The sequence below is a fragment of the Hyperoodon ampullatus genome (assembly GCF_949752795.1).
Source record: "Hyperoodon ampullatus genome assembly, chromosome: 6".
In the NCBI taxonomy this organism is placed as follows: Eukaryota; Metazoa; Chordata; class Mammalia; order Artiodactyla; family Ziphiidae; genus Hyperoodon; species Hyperoodon ampullatus.
This window is the reverse complement of record NC_136919.1, coordinates 10811407-10832150: the sequence shown is the minus strand read 5'-3', so window position 1 is coordinate 10832150 and position 20744 is coordinate 10811407. Positions and strand designations below refer to the sequence as shown.

Here is a 20744-nt window from a genome sequence, read left to right as displayed (position 1 = left end):
TTGTTCTGCTTTAATAGGTCCTAGAAATTCATGGTTACCTTTTGATAACAGATAACTAGAATTCACCAGAAAAGATACTTAATTTTCGGCAGGCAGTAAAATGTAGAGAAAAAAGCAGAGACAGTATGAAAACATGGGTTTAATCAAAGAATTTCTAACTAAAATTCTCTGAGCCTCAGTTGCCTCAGCCGTAAAATGGAAAAATACTAAGTTCCTCATACAGCTGAATGAGAGTCATAAATGACAAAGTGCCTCACTAAAAGTCATGATTCATTCATGATTCACTGTCAACAAATACAGATTGGGAACATGAAACAGTATGATCAAGAAAAAAATTAAGATGTGTATCTAGCTTGGGAGCAAAAGGTATACCTAGTTTGGGAGCAATAAGGAAACGGATATAACTTAGGAACTAGTGTATTAGAGCCCCATAGTGAAAGCCTTGTCAGCTGAAAGCATTTAGATTTTATTTAACGGCAGTCAGGGCATCAAGTTTTAAAGTCAAATTTGCATTTAGCCCCTGGGTGGAAGGTAAATTAGAGGTGGGCGAGACTGGAGGCAAGGAGAATACTGAGGCTACTGCAATCATTCAAATGAAAAAAATGATGGTTTTGACCACAATAGTGGCAGTAAAGACAAAGGCTGTCACATGCTACAACACAGATGAACCTTGAGGGCATTATGCTAAGTGAAATAAGAAGCCAGTCAAAAAAAGACAAGTACTGTATGCTGCCACTTATATGGGCTATCTAAAGTAGTCAAATTCATAGAAACAAGTAGAATGGTGGTTACCAGGTGTTGGAAGAAGGGAAAATGGGGAGTTGTTTAATGGATACAGGGTTTCAAGTTTCCAAGATGAAAAAGTTCTAGAGATCTGTTGATCAACAATATGAACATACTTAACACTTATGAACTATGTATTTTTAAAAAGTTAAGATGATAAATTTTACGTTATGTGTTTTTTATCACAGTTTGTTGTTTTTTTTTAAGATGCAAACGGGAGGCCAGGGCTTGTTTTGTTTTATTTTGACATTTTGCTCTATTCAACCTCTGAGCAATTCTCTTGCTGTTTTACTGAACTGTAAAATAACTATGGCTAAATGAGATCTGATTTTCAGGGCACCGAAGTTCCACTTGACCTCAAGTATCTTACCCTATTACTTGTCATGCTACTTACTTAACCGTTCTTTCATTAAAATTGCTTTTTAAAAAAGCATGCTTAAAATATTATTGAAAAATAACTCAAAATGTGAGAAGTACTAAACAGAATAAAAGGTAAAACCCCACCAGTTCTCTCACAACCCTACTCTTGACCCAAAGTATTATTGGTTTGGTGTGATTCCTTCCAGCCCTTTACTGTAAATTTTAAAAAGTTATCATTTAAGGCCTCTCTTAAGTGACTAGCTCCAAGTCATTAACTAGAAATGGTCTCTTAGCACAAGTCCTTGAGCCCTATGCTTCCCCTCAAACTTTTAAACCAAGCTTCTGCCTAGCTTTTTAAAATTTGTGTTTGTTCCAGTGTAAAAAGTAAAGCACACGCATCTCAAATGTACAGTTCAATGAATTTTTACAAAGTGAACATACTTGTGGAACCAACACCCAAATCAAGATATAGAGTATTACTATTACCTCAGAAACCTCCTTTGTGCCCCCTCACAGTCATTATATCCTCTCAGTAAACGTAACCACTATTCTGACTTCTATCACACAGATTAGTTTAGCCCATTTTTGAACTTTACATAAAGGTAATCACATATTATATAATCTTTTGTGTCTGGCTCCTTTTGCTCAACATTTTGTATAGGACATTCATCCATGCTGCTGCATACTACAATAGTTTGTCTGTACAGTATTTCACTTTACAGATTATACCACAATTCATTTACCCATTCTACTGTTGATAGGTATTTAGTTGTTTCCAGTTTGGGACTATTACAAATAATGCTGTTATGAACATTCTCATAAATGTTCTTTCAGCATACACTTTATCCATTTTTGTTGGGTATATGCCTAGACATGGAATTGCTTATGTTCCAACTTGCAAAGGTACTCCTGAAGAGTTTTCAAATGTTTGTACCAACTTACACTCTACTTCTGCTGGCAGAAGTTGAGTGTTACAGTTGTTCTCTGCAATGCTTTAAATGGTCAGTTTTTTTGTTTGTTATATTAATTTTAGCCATTCTGGTGGCCATGTGGTAGTATATTATTTAAAATTTTTTTTCATTATTCTGATACCTAGTGATGTTGAGTACTTTGGGCCAGAGTTTGATAGGTATTTGGGAGGTAGATTTAATAAATCTAAGTGACCAACCGATTGAAGAGAAAGAGGAGAAAATCTAGAATGATAGAAAAGGGAAATATATTTAGGAAAGGAAGAAGGGACAGAAAACATACTCATTTCTGAAATTATTAGATTTGACTCTGCCAATGGAAATGGGTGAGACACGAGATTCAAGAGTTGAAGACTCTTGAGTCTCTTCTGAGACTCAACGGGACACATAAAGGTTCTCACACTAAAAAATAATTTAAAACAAACAAAAATCTCCAACACCACATCTTAGGTGGTAAAGAAAATAAACTTACTATCCAAAGGAAGCAAGATAAAGATACACTGAAGTGCAGTATTTCAAAAACAGAACCTCATAGATGCTTATGATTTTCCCCACTATAACTTCTAGAAATTCCTGTGAAGATAACAGAAACAAATCTATAAAGAGTGATGAGTCCAGCAAATGGAATGAAAGAAAAATTCAAAGTCTTAATAAAGGACAAGTTCACTAAATCAGATAGACAAGGATCTCCTGTGTTCAGACAAGAAGACTATCTGTGACACCAAGTTTCTCTATTATGAGAACATAAAGAAGAAGAAAAGAAAGGCTCACAATTAATCAACAAACTATGTGAGGATTAAAGGCGAGAAACAGATTTGGAGCTAGGCTCAGTCTTCTGAGATTCGCCTCATCATTGTTATATCTATAGCTAATTATTGCTTCTCTTTAAGTATTATGTGGTATCAAGAGCTTGGGGTCTGGAGACAGGCAAACCTGTATTTAAATCCTAACTTTCTATCTCTCCTTAGCTATATTTTAAAAATTTTTTATTTTATATTGGAGTATAGTTGATTAACAATATTGTGTTAGTTTCAGGTATACAGCAAAAATAGGCAAGAGACCTCCTTAGCTATTTTACTCCAGGCAAGTGACCATCTCTAGCTTCAGTTTTCTCATATCCAGAATGAGAATAGTAATGATCCACAGAACTACTGTGAACATTAAATAATACAAAGTAAAGCACTTAAATACAATGCCTGACCCATAGTTAGGTTCTCCATAAATGTTGATATTATCATCTGCAAAATGGGACCAATTCACATACCCATTAAGATTGAAAAGAAGTGACATGTATAATGCCTAGCTATAGGAGGCACACAAATGGTAAATATTATTATTATCCCTTGCTTTTAGGCAACTCTGCATCATTCAATGTCAAACTGCATATGAAATGGTATAGTGCGCTGATTAAGAACACAATGGGTCTGAAACTCCTGAATTTAAATCCTGGCTCTGCCACTTAGCTATGTGATCTTGGGCAAGTTATTTACCTTACTTTGCCTTCCTGTTTTTATCTGTAAAATGGAAAAAATAATAAGCATCTATCTCATTGGACTGTTGTGAGAATGAGACAACCTTCTTTTTAATTGCTTTATTTGTAAAGCTCTAAAAACAAAACCTGGAACATAAGTACTATATAAGTATAAGCTGTTATTATTTTAATAGCAGCAGTATACATGTTTTATCTGAGACTTCTGCATCAAAGAAATGGGGAGGGAATTCCCTGGCGGTCCAACTCCATGCCTTCACTGCCAAGGGCCCGGATTCGGTCCCTGGTCGGGGACTAGGATCCCACAAGCTGTGCAGCACAGTCAAAAAAAAAAAAAAAAGAAATGGGGAAATAAGTTTGGACATAAACAATTTAACATTCTTCTTATGGATACGAGAAGCCCAGTGAAAATATTCATATACTCATCCTCAAAAATGGAGGGAAAAAGGCTGAAAGAATAACAAGTTATACACAAGAACTGTTATCACTATGAAGGAAATATGACCTCATCTGTCCAGAAATAGTTAGGGGGGAAAAATGTGCTTTCTGGCTCTGCCCTAACTGTGCAACAATTCAGATGAAGGAAGCCTACGTTGCACAGAGAGAAGGAAATATTTTTTCCTACTTTTACCTTACCAGAGCCTGATAACCAACAGAGCTATCTAGAGAGACTGGTACATCCTCCTAATCTTTTTTAGATAAAGGAAAGACTGCTTAGAACAAAATAACCAATTCTGGAAGCCTTCTTAGAAATGTCTTTCTGCATTATTCTGACATCTTTCCACACTCCACAAATCTTCATTCCTGGGCAAGTCAGAAGAGGTATCTAAAGAGGCAAAAATGCCAGCGAGTAGCATACTTTAGAATTAAAAAGAAATCCCATGCTTGTTCTTAGGTCACGATGTCAATCCTGTGGACTGGTTCTTGTAGCTGACTCACAAAATGAACAAAATACTGAACTACGTCGACAACAAATAAAATCAGTGAATTGTAGCTTATCTGTTTAAGAGTTTATGCCTTCTACCAGACTGCGGGCTTCTTGAAAAAAGATCTTATTCATCGTTAGCATCTAGTACATTGCCCGGTACACACAGAGAGTTCAATAAATGGTAACTGAATTTAGTCATTGAGCACCTCCCCCTTGTAAAAGGTACTATGTTAGGTGCCAGAGAGCCTGTAATGGTTCACTTATGTTGATGCCAAAACATTTTAGACTATTTTAAAATTAAACAAGGCCAGATTTGGTTAAGGAGCTGCAGCTGCAGTAGCACCCGCTCTCATCCCAGACTTAACTCCGAACAGCAAGGCTACCCTCCTCTGCATGCCTGTGGAAGCAAATTAAATACTTCCCTCAAATGATGGAGAGCCTCTTCCCATGCAGCTCTGGTGTGGTGTTCTTTCTGCTTAGCAAAGGAGGCAAACTCCAGAATCTCTGGTCATAAAAATGTGATGTGAGCAAGAACAGGTGCTGAGTAAGCCTGGTGCACTTCCAAATGAAGTCTTGCCATCTAGAATTCTGAACTGAGGATGCCAGACTCAAGACCATCTGGATTTGCTCCTCTGGCTTTGAGCTTTCTCTAAGAGAGGCCGGGAGAAAGTATGCTGTTGCCAGTATGTGTAATGTGTAATTGCATACTCAAATACTGTACTTTGGATAAGAGTCCAAGACTTGGCAAATGGATGGAATGTAGCACGTGGAACTTTCTGAATAGAGAACCATGCAAAGGGAAGGGTTTCCTCACAAAACATAAACTAGGCAAGGTGTGAATTGCCCCTCTGTGTCACATTTTGGAAAAATTCACGCAGGATAATAAATACTTGGGAGTTGGGCGGGGCGGGGTGGGGGGGATGCTCAGAAGTATGTGAGAGGCAAAACAGCACCATTACCTCAGAAAGAAGTAAGTTTATCTAACAATAATTCTTTATTTCCCCTCCCCCAATGAGATAAATATATGTGATTATAATTTGGTACATACAGAAAAAAATATCAAGCTGTGGACTCTGGCAGACAGACGGTGTTGAAATTAAACAGTGTGAGCTCTGGCAGCTGCACTATGTACTCTTTCAAATTCTGACATCATTACTCTGGTAAGGGCCCTGTACCAAGTTGGCGTGGGTTCTAATGTGGTTTAGAGAGAGAAGTTCTTGCCTTTTTTAAAAAAGATGACCTACAAATAGTCTTTTTCATACAACAGGGAAATAAGCATTTCCCTTTACCCCAGATTTTGTTTTAAAGGACAAAGCCATGTTGCCAAGGTATTAAGAAAGTGTTAGAAATGATTCTGAGATTTTAAAGGCCACTCAATACAAGCTCTAAAAAGACATCTAAAACAGTACATGAATGTCTCTTAAACTAGTGATTATCCTTTTGTGGTAATAAAGAGTCAATTACAAAGAATGCTAATTTTCTTCATATTTATACTCTGACATTGGCAGCTTAGGTATCCTTTGGAGGCCAAGAATGGGGAGCCCTCCCTACTTCAGCCATGAGAACTTGGACAAGTTACTTGACATCAGATCCTCAGTGTCCTCAAATGCTAAGTGAAATAGTAACATCACCCCACAAGATACCCCTCACAATACCAAATATATGGCAAATCCTCACTAAGTATTAGACAGACTTATGAAAGAGCCTTTAAAACTGATGCTTAATTAGAACTTAATAGAGCTAAGTGGTCTGACTTTTCTCCACTCAGATTCAAGAATGGAAAGAATTTACACATAAGCTGGTTTTAAGATCAAGACTGGATTTGTCCTCTTTCAACAAGTGATATCACAAAAACTAAGATTTCATTCTCCTCTCCAGTAATATCCAATAAAACACAAAATCCAAATATGAAAAATGACAGGTTAAAGAAAAGAGAGAATAAAAAACCACCTGTAGCTCTCATAAAGTAGATATAATTTGACTTGTTTAGAGTGACAGGATTTTTCATTTCATTTTTATCATGAAACATTTTAAATTTTCATAAAAACAGTGATAATAATAAAATGAACTATCAACTCCTATTCAACAATGATCAAGATTTTGCCACATTTGCTTCAGAAAAGATTATTACTATTTTATTTTTTGAGGTATAATTTACATACAGTAAGGTGAACAAACCTTAAATTAAATAAGTCTGATTAATATTTACATATGTACACATACATGTAACTACCACCCAGAACAAAATTATGGAACATTTATAGCAGCCCACAGATTCCCTTGTAACCTTTTCCTCCCAATGTATCTAATACTCTGAACTCAGATAGCATTATTCTTCATTTGTTAGGTTTTCCTTTCACCATTAATAATAAGATCTAGGCTTTACTTTTCTGTTTTCTTAAATAGTTTGCCAATGTCTATTTCAATCGTACATTTTTTGGCCATAATGATCCCATTAAACATAACAAATTTATGCAAGAGTCAAAGTAGTGATAGTAGAAACAGGCAAAAGACCTAAAAAGTGTAGTTTAAAAAAAAAAGTCTACATATTTAGAATGCCCGTAAGCCCCCCAACATTTTAAAGGGGGCAGAAGACTGAGAATGCTAGCATAAAAGTGACCAAAAGGAAAAGTGGAATTCATTTTGATTTCAATAAATCCTAAAGAAAATACACTAGACAGTTTTTTAAATAAGAAGGTCTGTACATTTCTAAGCCATTTTTAAGAGAACATTCAACTGAAAATTTAAACCCTTCATATGTTGATTTTTATTGCCTGTCAGTGTCTGAATAAATCCCACCCCAATTACATTTTCTTTAAAGTTCACCACCATTTTAAGGCCATGCTCTCATGCCTAAAAGCTGACATTCTTCCTAAATGAGCCAGATCCCTACACAATATTAGACCTAGTACACATACAAATTTAAAGCTAATCAACAGCTTTTTCATGAAGTAAAGTCCTATATTTGGTATGTACATCTCACCACCTGTCAGTTACTGCATAATTTAGTATTTCAATCAAATAACACAACCTAGTTGACCTGATATACTTAGCAATATGCACCACTGTTAAATTAATATAGTCATGTGACTGGACAACATATATACTAAATTACTTTGGTATATGCAAACCAAGCAATTCTAGGGTCAACTGGAAAACAGTGGAGTGGGACAGCATATCTCAGTGCAGTGACAAATGCAATAACCACTACCTTATCAGAAGTGTTGTTGGAAGCATTAACTAAGATATCACAAAGAAAGGGTGTTACTTCTCTCACCTCCTCAGCACTCCTCACTCCCTTCGATTACATGGCCTAAGCTGTGATGTAACAGAAATGCCCTCTCCTCACCTCCACATCCTAGAGCAGCACAAATATTCTACTTCTAAAAGCCATAATTTTCACGAATTCATTTGTGTAACCAAGTATCTCTGAAAGACTTAAGAATTGAACTTTGGGATAAATTTCTTTAGTCGGTTTGCTTTCATATAACTTAGTTAAGACTCCACTGGAAATAAAAATTTGAGTTGGTATTAAGAAAGCCCCAAAGGGAAGAACTCCAGCCCTAAGTACTTCCTAGAAACAAAAAGATAAGCTGAGGGTTTATTAGGAAGCAAAGACACCCAATTTGCATGTGGCTTACAAAGAACTGACAACTAGTCTCCTTTCTCTACCCAGACCTCAAGTTTGCACTCACAATGCTAGCTAAGCATTTATGGTTAGTCCCTTATACAGATGTTACTCTTTAAATAATCTTTTTATAGAGACTATACAAAAATAGAACAATTATCATACTGGCTGCTTCTGATCACTGTTTATTTTGGAGACATAAATAACCCCCTGCCAGCTACTGGCTTTATTGTGACTGACACGGTATGGAGGGTGCTTTGATCTCCAAATTGATTTATTAAGCTGCAAACTGACTATCTCTTATGTTAAAAAGATTAGCAAGCTGAACTTTCACAACTTTCTTCCATCTGCCTTCATCCAAAAAGTAAATGTAGTATCAACTCAAATCAGCAACCCCTCCCCAATTATCTTATCATAGAACCATCTCTCAGGAGCCAAAAAGGGTACTACTTAATCAACACTAGCAATATGAACAAAAATCTTCATATTTTTCATTGCTTTTCAAACCTAGGAGTTGCAAATAAAACATGTGAACCCACTCCGCTCCACCAAAACAGATGCATACTGCAACTTTTAGAGGAGACAGATTATAGGGTTATTAGTCACATCTCAAAAGGAAATATTAAGCATATTTTTAAAACTAACTTAATATATATTTAAATGATTTCATTTATATACTATTTAGATAAACAATGAAGTAAATTTCATTCACTGTTAATAAAATATGTTTATATAAATATTTATCAAGTGCCTGATACATATCTGAACAAAATGCTTGTTTTCACAACTGTAATACAAGGTACACCATGAGAAATGTTATAGAATCAAGGAGGAAAGACGAGATACCAGGAAGACGTCTAGGAAAGCTTTAGGAAAAATCTGGCATTGGGAAAATAATTAATTCTACCCAGTCCAGCCCATATTGCTTTCACCCCTCTGAGCAATTAGGCATATACTGGAAAGTTTGGCAGCAGACAGACCAAGGTTCTGTGACTTTGAGCAAATCACACCCCCTATTAGAGTCTCATGTATAAAGTAAGTGTAATACCAAATACCTGGCAGAACTGTCGTGAAGATTAAATGTGAATGATTTACATATTTATATAGATTTTTATATACTACATATACATATATAATACATATCTATATACTTTATCTATTTATACAAACTTTATTGTAAATATACACTTACATATATGTGACATGTTGAATACAGTATATTTATGTGTGTGTGTGCATATATGTATATGTACATAAAATCACAATGGATGGTGAATGTTAACTAAGCCTAATGTGGTAATCATTTCACAATATATGTAAATCAAACCATCATGCTGTACACCTTAAACTTACACAGTGATATATGTCAATTATTTCTCAGTAAAGCTGGAAAAAAAATCACAATGCCTGACACTGAAAGGATGCTCAAGAAAAGGAAGTATTTATTATAAATACCTACTAAACACTGAACCCTATGCCAGGTACTATTCCCCTCTGCATCTGGACAGTGCTTGATATGTTGTTTAACTGCTTATTTTCCCCAAGATCATAAAAGAGCAAATCCCATGTGATTTACTTCTTATCTACCCACAAAGAGAATAAAACACACATAGTAACACATGTCCAACTGCTATCTGTTAAGTAAATTGAACTAACTTCGTTATAAAAAGGTAACTGAACAAACAGAAGGATCAGCAAGACTCAGAAAATACACGGTGTTTACCATGAGAACATAAAAAAACTGACTTTTTCAGTATAGCAGAAAAAAGAAATTGTTAGATATATTATTTAGGCAATTTATATTGATTGATCAACCTATCCTGAGCTCCACCACGTGCAAACTAAAAGCCCTTTGGGGATCCCAGAACAGGTTGTCTTCTCTCCAGCAGCCTACAGCAGCCCTCTGAGTCTGATGGGATTAAGGAAGTTTCCACCACTTGCCTAGAGTTTCCTAACATTTGGAACTCCACAGTAGCGGTTCTCAAAGTGTGGTTCATAGATGTCCCCAAGACCCTTTTCACAGAGTCTGCAAGATCAAAGCTATTTCTGTACTAATTATAAGACATTATTTGCCTTTTTCACTTGACATTTGCACTGATGGGGCAAAGCCAATGTTAAGTTAAATCGCTGGCCTTAGCCCTAATTAAAGCAGTGGCACCAAAATATGCACTGATAGTCATTGTACTCATCACTGCCACACACTGGGGGGTACAGGTGCGGCAGGGGAGGGGGGAACCCAGCCATTTTAACTGAAGAATGTCTTTGATGAAGCAATAAGATTTATCGGTTTTATTAAATCTTGATGCTTGAGTACATAATTTTTTAATATTTTGTGAACAAAATGGAAAGTACACATAAAGCAATTCTACTGTACACTGGCTGTCCCCAAGGAAATGCACTTTGAGCTACTGTTTGAGTTGTATACTCAACTAGCCAATTTTTTCATGGATCACCAATCTACCTGAAAGAACTAAGAGAAAATTATGGTAATTCAGACTTGGATGTTTGACAGATTTTCTTGAAAATGAACAAAGTGAGCATGTCATTTCAAGGAGAATAACTGACAGTCTTTGTTGCCAATGATAAAATTCAAGTCTTTAGACAAAAATTAGAATTTTGGAAAATTTATATCTGCCACTGTGTGCTTCACACAGCTTCCCAACATTTAAAAGTGTTTCCAGGGACTTCCCTGGCTATCCAGTGGTTAAGACTTTGCCTTCCAATTCAGGGGGTGTGGGTTCGATCCCTGGTCAGGGAGCTAAGATTCCACATGCCTCACGGCCAAAACACCAAAACATAAAACAGAAGCAATAGTGTAACAAATTCAATATAGATTTTAAAAATGGTCCACATCAAAAAAAATAAATCTTTAAAAAAAATAAAAAGAATAATATATACAATTATCTGAAGAAACTATTAAAATTCTCCTCCCTTTTCCATATATATGTATGGATAGAGGCCAGATTTTCTTTGTATACCTCAGCCAAAATAACATATTGAAACAGATAGAAAGCAGATGCAGATACAGGCAAATATGAGAATTCAGTTGACTTTTACAAAGCCAGACATTAAAGAGAGCTGCAAAAATATAAAATAATCCCAGAGTTCTCACTAAGCTTTTTGGAGAAAAAAATAACTACTTTTATACTTTTTTTTTTTTTTTTTTTGCAGTACGCAGGCCTCTTACCGTTGTGGCCTCTCCCGTTGCGGAGCACAGGCTCCGGACGTGCAGGCTCAGCGGCCATGGCTCACGGGCCCAGCCGCTCCGCGGCATGCGGGATCTTCCCGGACCGGGACACAAACCCGTGTCCCCTGCATCGGCAGGCGGACCCCCAACCACTGCGCCACCAGGGAAGCCCTATACTTATTTTTATTTTAAAATGTTATTTATGCTGGTATGTAATGGGTTCGTTTTTATTTCAAATGAATTAATAAATATTTTAATTTCTCAGTTTTAATTTCTAATACAGTAAAGTGATAGCTATAATCCAAATAAACAAAAGCTCCTGGAAACCTCAGTAATTTTTACAAATGTAAAGAGTTTTTGTATGGCAAGAGATCTTAGAGATCTGACCTTGGGTTTGGTTGATATAATTTTTCTTAATGGAAAACTATGAAAACTGAAGTAACATACAGCACAGTCAAGACTAGGTCTCCTGACTTCAATTTTACATTCATTCTGGACCACGATTCCTGAATTCACTAAAGACAATAATTTTGAAGCCCCTCATTCCATTCTTCCCAGTAAGCAGGAAGTTTGACCAAATAATTACAATAGTAACAGTAACTGAAATTTGAATGTTATGTCCTAGGTATTTTTATACTGCTGCTTTCACTTAATTCTCACAACCCTGTGATATAAGTACAATTAATTACTAACCTCTAGATGAGAAGCACAAGTTAAACCAGAAATCAGAAAGCTACTTAATGGCAGAGATGGGATGTGAAAATAACACTTCTAACAGAGAGATATATCAGCAAAAAAGCTTTCTCGTAACTCTCAATCAAAACATTTGTGTGGTCACCAGCAGGGGCATTTAGGGAAATACAGGACCTGTGACTCTGGCCCAGTACACCTTCAGATGTAGACAGAACAAAACACTAGCCTGGAGTATGGCCACACAAATTTAGCTCTACACTAAATGGCAAGAAAACAAGCAAATAGGGAGATGTGCTAGAGTGCCTCTCTTCCTCACCCATCCAGCGACTCTACCATCACCCATTAAAAAGAAGTGACAGGAGTCAAGGGTGAAGGATTTGTTACTGACACACAGCTGGGGCAGTGAAAACTCCTGGCAGGTGTTCTCTAAGCTATAACTCCTCTCCTATGCAAACTAACCCCCAAGCTGAGTCCTCCTGGCTTTATCATACTGAGGCTCGACAAGAGCCATCATTAGTGTCCAAACTCCACTTTTTCCAGGCTGATGACATGTGTCAGACCTTGATTCCTGGTGCTACTCCTGCCTGCCAACTCCAGAAAGACTTCTGTAATGGCTTTGGGTTTTTAAAAAATACTTCAAGTCACAAGGCAGCAGCTGACACCAACTCCCTCCTGAGGATGGACACTTGGCCAGGAGCCCAAGCTGAGGTGGATTTGGAGATTCTTGATCTTTTTTGAAATCATTCATAACTTCTCACTGGCAATTAAAATAAAATCCTCCCCAGAGAACAGCCAGAGGTTGGGCAAGCCTCTTCCATCCAGTGGTAGTCACCTTTGATTAGAGAAAAGTGTTAAAGTGTAGCAGCAACTGATAAATGTCAGAGCCTGGAGGGCCTTCAGAGTTTTGATCACTTATGGCTATTTCTCATTTCATACCATGAACAGTTTCTAAGCCAGCACCACTCAGCATTGCTTACTTAGTCAAATGCTTCAGGTCAGCGTACCAAACTCAAGTCAATGGTCCGTTTGCACTAGTTCTGAGTGCCTCCCTAAGGCTAAGATGTTTGACTTGCCAGGCAGATGACCTGACGTGCTCTGCAGATGCCCAAGAGGACATTAGGAAACGTCCACAAAAAACTGGCTTTTTCATGGTGGAGAGGTAGTGTGGTATAAGTGAACACACAAAAAATTCAAGCACACACACAGAGTCAAGGATTTCAATTTTAATTCACTGTGTGACTTGGGGTCTTCATTTCCCTTCAACATCTGTTTCCTTGTCTATTAAAGAAAGATCTTAGCCTAAATCAGAGATTCCCAAATGTCTGTGGAATGGCTACATCAGAACCCTCCGACGGCTTGTGAAAACTACAGAACCTATTCCTAAAGGATATGATTTACTGAGTCTAGGGTGATACCTAGGAATCTGCATTTTTAGCAATCTATATTCCCACCACCACCACCACCACCACTTTTAATTCTGATGCAAAGTCACGTTTGGAAATCATTAGCCTAAATGACCTCTAAGACTCCTGATAGCTTTGAAAGTTATAAAACTATAAACTGGAACTTATTTTCTATTCCTTCATCCCAGAATGTTTTCCCCTATCCACTATTAGCATTCCCACTCAAACATCAGGATTGTCTAATTTCAGGTTAACAATGGAGACATAAGTCTAAGAGCAGTATGTCAAGTATTAATAGCTTACCCAACCGAGTACACTGCTATTTCATTTATGAAAGTAGATCTAAGCATAGCTTTTCTACACAATATACATAGAAAAATAAAACTTTTAAGACATCATATTTTGCAAAGATTCAACTATTTGCTGGAAACAGTCAAGAAAAACAACATTTAAAAAGCATTTTCCCTAAATGTTATGAATAACTAAAAAGTTATGGAATGAATATACTTAATTAGTACTTATGACTCATGATGCCTTAACACAAAGCTATAATCTACCTGAGGCAATAAAAAACTTTATAACAATAGAGGTCAAGTTTTTAAAGCATAAATAAAGTACCATATGATTAAATTTTTAACCCAATGAACTAAAATAGGCCAGAGGAGAAATCAAAGTCCTACATTATTGATATATCAACAGGGTTTCATTATAAAAAAGGAAGGATTGAGTCCTCTGATCACTGTTCTTGTTTATTTCATTAACTGGTTGTTGCAAACACATGCCTGTTGCTCTAAAGGACTCTCAAAAATCTCCTCCAACACTTTTCACACACTGTAATAAAACCCAATATTCTTTCCAGCTCATTCCTTAATTCCCATGAATATTAGCTACTGCATGATTTGGGTTCCTATTTCTTTTACAACTTTCAATGCCTAACTCATTTATGTACTCATTTATCTCAGCCAGACAACAATCCTTGGTACAGAGTTACTTAGAAGAGTTCACTGATTACAGATATCCTGTGAATTAATTTACCATGGAAAAATGGAGTCCTGCTTCTGGTGGGTTTGCAAAATAATCTAAAATAGTAATACCTCAAAACACATGAAGTCACTGTAATTAAGGGATGGAGAATTCAGGTGGCCTCTAGAATATTTTGATAGGCTTTTAAGTGTGCATCCCATAATGCCTTTGGCACTTGACCAATTTGCTATCTCACTGAGTTGGCCTCCCACTTCCTGTCTTCTAGACTCATCTGAAATAGCTGAAGAAACCTGATATAAAGTTGCCATGTCAAATAGTAAAATGTTCCAAGCTATTAAGTTTAAGCTTCTATTCCTACCTCTCAACTCCTTCGTAAAAACCTCAAGAAGGCTAAATATAATAAAGACCAATAATTCTATATACAACTGCAATCTTTGGCACACTCTTTTTTCCCCGCTTCCTAATATTCAAGTAAATACTCTGAATTTAGCAGCCTCCTTTGTAAGCTTTGCCTTGAAACAACACAAGTTTTCAGCCTAACTTAAAGCCAGAATTAGTAGTCAAAGTGCTGGAATCAGATCCAAACCAAACTGGTAGCTGGGGAAGTTGTTGTGGGGAGGCGGGAGATAGGGAACTGCTGCAAAATAAGATAAATTCATTCAAATATTTGTGTTAACTTCTCTTCCTGCAACTTATTTTAGAAAGTTGCTAACTGTACAAGCACAGAGTTACTAATTAATGATTGGTACCTGCAATTCGTACAAAACTTGATGAAGTCTAAATATCCACTCTTCCAGAGACCATCATTATATTACATCTTTATAGTTATCATTGTCCTAGGTTATACTGCACAGGTTATGCTATAGGGAAAGGTGTGACTAGATGATGGTGAGTCTGCACTACTGCTGGCAAGTAGCCACTCCTAATAAGATGGAGATTGAGATTTCCAAAAGTAGCAATATTACACCAGTGACAATAGATTGCAAAATCTTGGTCTAAAGCTCTGGTCAGAATTTCTCATCCTGAAGTTCGTAGGGAGGCTATGGATGGGTTCTTAGATTCCATAAATGAAACTCCTTTCAAATGTTTGTGTTTACGTGCATGTATTTAGGGAGAGAATCCATAGCTTTCCACAGAGTTTTAAATTATATACCTAACTTAATCCTCACAATCAATATGAGATAGGTACTAACATTATTCTCATTTTTACAGATTGAAGAAATTGAAGCTTATAGGAGAAAAAAACTTTACATAAGGTCACAAAGAAAGTGGTAGAGGGCTTCCCTGGTGGCGCAGTGGTTGAGAGTCCGCCTGCCGATGCAGGGGACGTGCGTTCGTGCCCCGGTCTGGGAAGATCCCACATGCCGCGGAGCGGCTGGGCCCGTAAGCCATGGCCGCTGAGCCTGCGCGTCCGGAGCCTGTGCTCCGTAATAGGAGACGCCACAACAGTGAGAGGCCCACGTACAGCAAAAAAAAAAAAAAAAAAAAAAAAAAAAGAAAGTGGTAGAGCATTAATTTCAAAAATGTCTTTAAAACACACATATACATATGTATATTATGTATTAGCTAGTCAGACATTGTTTTAATTATAAAAGAAGGTTTTTACATTAGTGTATATGCACTGGAAACCAAATTCTGGGCAAAACATGCAATTTTATTTAGTAACGTAAATAATAGTTGTAAATGATTTTAACAATTTAAATCATTTTGTAATAACTTATAAAAAAACACAAACCTGACATGTTTTACCTCATTTAGTCCTCAGAACAGTCCTATGAGATAGATACTATCATTATCTCCATTTTATAGATAAGGAAACAGAGAAACAAAGAGGTTAAATAAGGTCACATAGCTATTAAGTTGCAAAGTCAAGATTCTGGCTCTGAAGTCTGTGCTCTTTTAATATTGCTTCCCCAAACAATTAATATATGAAAAATGTAAACTATGGTCACTTCAAAGGGAAAAAAAATAAAGCCAAATAAAAATCAAATTGGAGAAGTCTATCATGATAAGGTACTTCATTTATTCTATTTAGCACATATGAACCAAAAGCAATGAGAAGAGAGACCTACCAATTATATTTGCATGCTACTTTCACATACATAACCTCCTGTGATTTTCACAGCTGTGTGCACAGGAAGAGCGAGTGCTATTTGTCCAGCATCTTAAAGATGAGTTAACTGAGGCTCTGAGGGGTTACTCTCAATACTATTCACCATTATGAACTTCCCTGCCTCTAGGATTTCCTGTACAGAGTTTTGGAATATCTTTCCTTCTTTGTCTAGTAAAAATTCAACTAAACCTTCAAGGCCCAGATCAGATGTGACCATTTAGATATGCCTTTCCTGGCACTCACTCCTAGGCAGAATTAACCCTTCTTTTCTCTATTCTCCCTTAACATAGTTCATACCATTTTGTCAGCACAGCAATCATCCTCTTTGTCATCAGCTGTGTCTATGTCTAGTTCTCTGCGTAGACACTGCACTCGGTGATGGCAAGGGCTGTATGTAGGAGAAAGCGTTCCTAGAAAAGATTCTGCTGTTGAGTTAGTAGAAGGATGAAGCAGAACACTGGCAGTCTGGCTAAGAGAAACATGGATTCATGCTGACACTTTGTTGTCATCTTTATAACTTAAGACTTTGTCCTCAAGAATAGCAACATTACCTCAAACACTTCTAGAGATGTTCCCTGTATAGTGTTTGGGAAGTTATGGGCAGACAGCCACCTGAGACAGTGACTCCCCTTCTATGCTACTAATCTCTCAAATACCTATTGTTTTAATAAATTTATGCTTCTTGTTTCTTTCAAGTATATCAAGAGGCCTCAAGAGGACTATGAAAACATTTACATCTCCAACTCAGAGCAATGTGGGTTTCACAATATTTCGTAGTACCTCTGGAAAAGGAAAGAAAGGAGGTAAGTGAAACAATAAAGGATGGCATGGTGAGTTTTGACAAACTCAAAACCAGTCTAAATCAATTTATTAATTTGGACCAATTTATTAAATGTGTAGTAGCTTCTATAATCTAGCTAATTTAACCCTCAACTTTTCTAACCCCTAGACTTCTGCACTGAGTACATACATCTCTTGGCCAAACTCACTGAAAAGATCCAATGCGTGCCTTAAACTTGCTTGATGATAAAAACTAAACTTAAGGATTTAAAGCAAATTGAAGGAATGAAGATAATGAAGGCCTTTATTGCCCTGAAAATTAATTGTCTCAAACACAATGGGAAACACCCCAATGTCACTTTAGAAACCTTTCACTCTTCTCTAGTTTTTCAAGACTACGAAAAGCATTCTTTTTAGAATGCCATGAATTTAAGAAATTGTATTTTGTAAACATCTAATGGTTTGGGGGAGCAGAGGTCAGTATTTTTTTAAAGCCTGACTATTTATCAAAACGGAATAAGACATTGACTTCTCTTCATATTATCAGGCCAAGGAGAAGACCATTTAAAATAAACCCATTAAAGAGTTTTTAAAATACCACACAGTAACAGTTGCTTGATTTTTTGTTGTCGATTGTATACAATTTACTGTCATAATACTGAGGACTCAACAAAGCTGGCTAACTGAAGTGTTTTGACAGAGGGTGAGATAATTAAACTGATGTAGAACGTAAACAGTTTATATCCAAACCAAATTCTCAGTGGCTGATTTTTTTTTAATGTGTACCATTTGGCTGTTTAAAAATGAATTTGAGAACAGTCAACTTTTAATATTTAAACTTAAAGCAAATGGTAATAACTATCCCGGATTAAAGATTAACCTCAATTCAGCCAGCAGTTCTATAAGCACTTTTTCTACGGAGCATGCCTGGATCCCTCCCATTATAAACCCTATATTCTGAAAAATTCCATGTAATTAATTCATTTTCCAAATTTTTCATCAAGGACACTCAACAGGCAATAAAAAATAACCAGTATGTCTACAATGCACTGGTACCATCTCTGCCAAAAGCTAAGGCACCTGACATTTTAGTTACTCTCTGTGAACCTTACTAAGGGGAAATGCAGGCTTTCTATTAGGTGGTAGAGTTCTTATTTTTTGCTTTTTCAATATGGAAAATAGACTACCCCTGAACCTCTGTGGTAACTTGGTGATCCAGGATCTCAGCTAGAGAGGTCACCAATTATAAAGGTCAATTTTTTTAATCTTCTTCTATGAAACATTTCACCTACTATTATTACAGGCAAACAAGAAGAGGATGTTTACTTGTTTGACTTAGATCTCACTGAAGGTCCTGCCCCCAGATATACAACAGTAAGTTTTGTGGTGGTCAACGGAGGAGGCAGTACGATCAGTGAGTTTTTGCTATCATAAAGTCCAGTATTCAAGGTCTAGCTTGCAACCTTGGCTCCTGGCTATGTAACTTTGGGCAAATCACTTAAGGCTCAGCTTTCTCATGAGGTCAAAGTATGTTGAGAATTTAAGGAGATAAAAATATATAAATCCCAGTATACAGTAAGTCCTCAATATATGTTAATTTCTTTCTTATCCTTGCCCTTTAGTAATTAAAGTACTACTATAAAATGGGATATCTGATATTTTCAGAATTACAAAATAATACTATTCAAAGCTCTTTTCTCAGATATCCATTTGAGTCTGCTTATATATAAATAACTGCAGCCTCACAATCCTGAAGTTTGTTAGCTCTGCGCTGTACACAAAGTGATTTCTTAAACACTCGCAACTTCAAACCTGGAAAAGAATGTGAGAGGCTCCAACAGCAGTGGTCTCTCAGGCTCACTGGCTCCTGAAACATGGGTGCAGGCTGAAGAAGGGCTGCCAGGGCCAGGACCCAGTCTTCAGAGGACTCCAAGGAACATTCAACGCTGTCGGTGAGTTTGGGATTTGAAAAAACCACCGACCGTTGACTGTACCTTGGGGTCCTTATAGACAACACTATATTTCCTGAAGCAAAGGAGCATGCTGTGCCTTCACATATCACATTAAATCACCAAAACCAGTCCCGCTCCCCATCCCCCAAAGGTGGTCCAGTTAATTTTTTAAAAGCTCCCCTCTATTTCTCTTGCCCATTGTTCCTTGATTTTTGTTGTGTTTTCGACAAACAAGTGTTTCATTTCAACAAGATAAGGGAAGCTCCATGATACTACCTAATGTTTTTAAATGTCTCCTAGAAATAGGCCATTCTGGTGAGAAATTGGATGTAGCAAGAATAGATTTATTAAAAACATGTATTTCATTTTGGAGTAAAATCCAATTAAGTATTTTACTGCCACTTCTCCCATGTCCCCTCAAAACCTTTAATTAGGACAAGGGGAGGATTTAATAAGCAAAAATAGCACAGAACTGTCCAATGTCTGCACAGTTCTTAACACATTCTACCTCCAATTACAGTTAATGTGGTTAAGTTCTGACAGCCCCATTAGAATATGAGCTGTTTGAAAGCAGCAACTGCCTCACCATTTCCATCCACACGTAAGCTGATTTCAATGTTCGTTAAATTCAAGTAAAAAGTCATGTCTGGAGTCAGAAGGATCTGGGATGAATCTTGGCTCAGAACTCCCTAACTAGCTGTGTGACCCTGGGCAAGTGTCCGAGTCTCAGTTTTCTCATAAATAAAATGGGGGATAATAAGTATCCTTACCTCATAGAGTTTTGAGATTCAATAAGATAATATATAAAGTGTTTTGTACCATTCCTAGCACACAAAAAATGCTCAATAAATGTAAGCTATTATTATTATTAACCCAAAGCATAATCTGTGCTAATTTACTTTGAAAGGCACTCGTAATTCTCAGTTCAAAACAGAGAGAAAGAAATAGGGTCCTCAGCTCTTGTTTATACCTACCAGTATGAAAGCACTGCCTGTGTAGTCACAGAGCTACTCGTTAGCTTTTCCAAGAGCTCCTTCCCTTCCCTGAACCACAGTTTCTCCATCTTTAAGAATCTCCCAGCTCTACTGTCAATGTTATCTATAATTATGTGGATCCTCAACGGCTGGTTACTAAGAGAGATGCCAGAACCAGACCTCAAAAATCCAGCGTGGAAAAGAAGAGCCAGGAGTTGGGACAGGCCAGGGCAACTCCACCAACTTGAAACACTGATGGCTGCACTCAACATTCATTGCTGTCGGTGGGTTTGAGTCTGAGTCAACTCACTGATCAATGAATGCAAACTGCGGACCAAACAACCCAAGGGAAGCAAAATCCTGTGTAGAGAATCACCCAAGTGTATCAGCTACTGTGCTGGGTAGGAGCTGCTGTTGTCTCCAATGTACTGGCTAAAGGCTTTGGTTCTAATACAGAGTAAGCCCTCTAAATTCCTAATACTTTTCTTCGCCCCCCCTTTAT

The 20744-nt window shown here is 37.0% G+C and overlaps 1 protein-coding gene across 5 annotated transcripts in view; it reads right to left on the bottom strand.

Annotated features, from left to right (window-relative positions):
• Positions 1-20744, bottom strand: part of NR6A1 (nuclear receptor subfamily 6 group A member 1) — a gene marked incomplete at both ends in the record, with an annotated part of 203555 nt that overhangs the window by 128785 nt on the left and 54026 nt on the right. Inside the window, one exon of one of the 5 annotated variants that reach the window (XM_079705923.1) lies at positions 19963-20007. The exons of the other annotated variants lie outside the window; for them this stretch is intronic. Within the exon in view, the coding sequence (XP_079562049.1) occupies positions 19963-20007 (45 nt within the window). The remainder of the gene's footprint in view (positions 1-19962; positions 20008-20744) is intronic. 5 annotated transcript variants of the gene reach the window in all.